This window comes from Octopus bimaculoides, chromosome 11, assembly GCF_001194135.2.
Source record: "Octopus bimaculoides isolate UCB-OBI-ISO-001 chromosome 11, ASM119413v2, whole genome shotgun sequence".
In the NCBI taxonomy this organism is placed as follows: Eukaryota; Metazoa; Mollusca; class Cephalopoda; order Octopoda; family Octopodidae; genus Octopus; species Octopus bimaculoides.
The window spans coordinates 51,734,610-51,737,135 of record NC_068991.1 but is presented as its reverse complement, the minus strand read 5'-3'; the positions used below and the strand labels follow the sequence as shown (position 1 = coordinate 51,737,135).

General features: G+C 34.0%; 1 protein-coding gene across 1 annotated transcript in view; it reads left to right on the top strand.

The window, feature by feature from the left end:
• Window positions 1–2,330, top strand: part of LOC106876148 (acylphosphatase-1) — a 16,639-nt gene extending 14,309 nt beyond the window's left edge. Inside the window, exon 2 of the mRNA XM_014924573.2 lies at window positions 1,625–2,330. Within this exon, the coding sequence (XP_014780059.2) occupies window positions 1,625–1,739 (115 nt within the window). The 3' untranslated portion in view covers window positions 1,740–2,330. The remainder of the gene's footprint in view (window positions 1–1,624) is intronic.
• Window positions 2,331–2,526: the final 196 nt, after the last annotated feature.

Genomic DNA, 2,526 nt, shown 5'->3' with positions numbered 1-2,526 from the left:
TATTATTATTATTATTATTATTATTATTATTATTATTATTATTATTATCATTATCATAATCATCATCATCGTCATGAAATTCATTTGGATGAATGTTTAAAGTAGTTAAGTATTTTCCATCTCATAACTGTACCAATACATACAAGATATATATATATATATATATATATATATATACAAAATTCTATTTGGGCTCTCAAAGAAGGTAAGATATAAATAAAGGCATGCAAATGTTGGGTTTAAAATACTGCTTTGTGCAGAAAATGAGAAATGTCAATGGCTGCCCATTAACCACACACACACACACACACACACACACACACACTTATTTGTGAGAAGTTATTACATAGCCTGAGGTATTTTATTCTTGGTGTTATATTGCAGAAGATAGTTATCTCTTTATGATGTCTTAGAGCAAAAGAATGTTGAAAAAAAAAAGAAAAACAACTTCAGAAGATTCTTTTAATAATATGAAATGAAATTGTATCATTTGGGGTTATATCAACTATGTATCATGAGGTAACACATACACACATACACACACATGCACACACGGTCATACAAATAGATGGCCTGGCTGATATAAAGCACATGTACACAAAAGTATATTGATAGATGGATATGCATGTACATATGCATGCAGAAACAGTTGTAGGTCAAAGATTAGACTAAGTGTTTAAGATGGAATTTATTTTAAAATATTGATTTCAACTTTTGGCACAAGGCCAGCAATTTTGTGAGGAGTGGTAAGTTGATTACATTGACCCCAGTGCTCAACTGGTACTTACGAAGGGGTGCTGAAAAGTTCCTGGCTTTGGGTAAAAGTAAATACAGGGGGATCCGTTAATTATGATTTTATCCAACATATTTAGCTCTCAGTTTCACACACTTATTGCAGTAGTCCTTTAGTTTTTTTAAGCCCTGTAAAAGAACTCAGTGGATGCGCATGGCTTAGTGGTTAGGGTGTTATCATCATTATTTTGAGATTGTGGTTTCGATTCCTGGACCGGGCGACGCGTTGTGTTCTTGAGTAAAACGCTTTATTTCGCATTGCTCCAGTCCACTCAGCTGGCAAAAATGAGTAACGCTGCGATGGACTGGCGTCCCGTCCAGCTGGGGAACACATACGCCATAGAAACCAGGAAACTGGGCCCATGAGCCTGGCTAGGCTTTAAAAGAGTGCATTTATTTTTATGAAAAAGAACTCAGAAGGTTGAACTTCCAAACAGGCCTTTAGTGATACCCTTAGAGACAAGAACTTTTCAGCACCCCCTTACAAGGCATTGGTCAAACTGAGGCTAGAGTAGGATAAATTTGTCCAAGACTTGCAGCAGGACTGAAACCCAAACTACATAGCTACAAAGCATACTTCATAACCACACACCCATGCCTGTACCTATGAAAATGATCTAGAAATCCTGTGCATCCACCTCTATCCCCTCCTGTTTGTCAATTTGTATTGTATTATTTGTTATCAATCATGCTGTTTTATAGTATTGAAACTGTGTCACTCTTATGCCAAATGAAGACAAATATTTTCATTTAAATGTCATTTAAAAATTGCTCCATAAATTTACTATGAAGCAATCTGACCATTTATTACTTTCTCTGTCATTTATTTTAGGAAGGACTGGCTTAAGAAAACTGGAAGTCCAAAGTCCCGTATTGTGCGGTGCGTGTTCAAAAATGAAATCGAAATTAAAAAACTTGAACATTCAGAATTTCTTGTCATCAAATGATTTCGTCACAAAATCCAAAATGATACTAGAAGAACTAAGTGAAACCAAACACTTTTTCTTGATAAAATCAAACAAGTTAATTTTTTAAACTACATATTATAAGTTGTTATATGTGAATATGAGGTTCAAGTTTTGAGAGAATATGTGTGAGCAATAGAGATGTTTGTTCCAGTAGACATGCATGTTATGAATGTAGGTATGAGCATCAGTGTATGTGTGTGTGTGTGTGTGTGTGTGTGTGTGTGTGTGTGTGTGCGCGTGCATGTGTGTGTGTGTGTGTGTGAGTGAATATGTGTATGCTTGGGTGTATGTACATGTATACATGTGTCTGTGTGAGTGAGTGTATACATCCACAGTTGTAAACACTTATGCAAAAACGTATAATATACACAGAACATGGTTAGTTATGTACGTAATTATATGTATATTCATGTCTGTGCATGTGTATAGACATATATGTATGTGTGTATATATATAGATTATATATGTGAGTGTGTGTGTGTAGTATATATATATGTATATAAATATATATATATACACACACACATATATTCACTGGTGTGTGTATATATATATATATATATATATATATATAATCATAAATATACAGGGATTAGCAATTGAGTTGCTTCTCCAACATACTGAAAATTTAGAAATAGCAGTCAAAGAACTACTGATTCTAAACTACAGATTTTTCTCTAAAACGGATGGCGATATTTATGGCACACGTGTGCCATAAATATCGCCATCCGTTTTAGAGAAAAATTTGTAGTTTAGAATCAGTAGT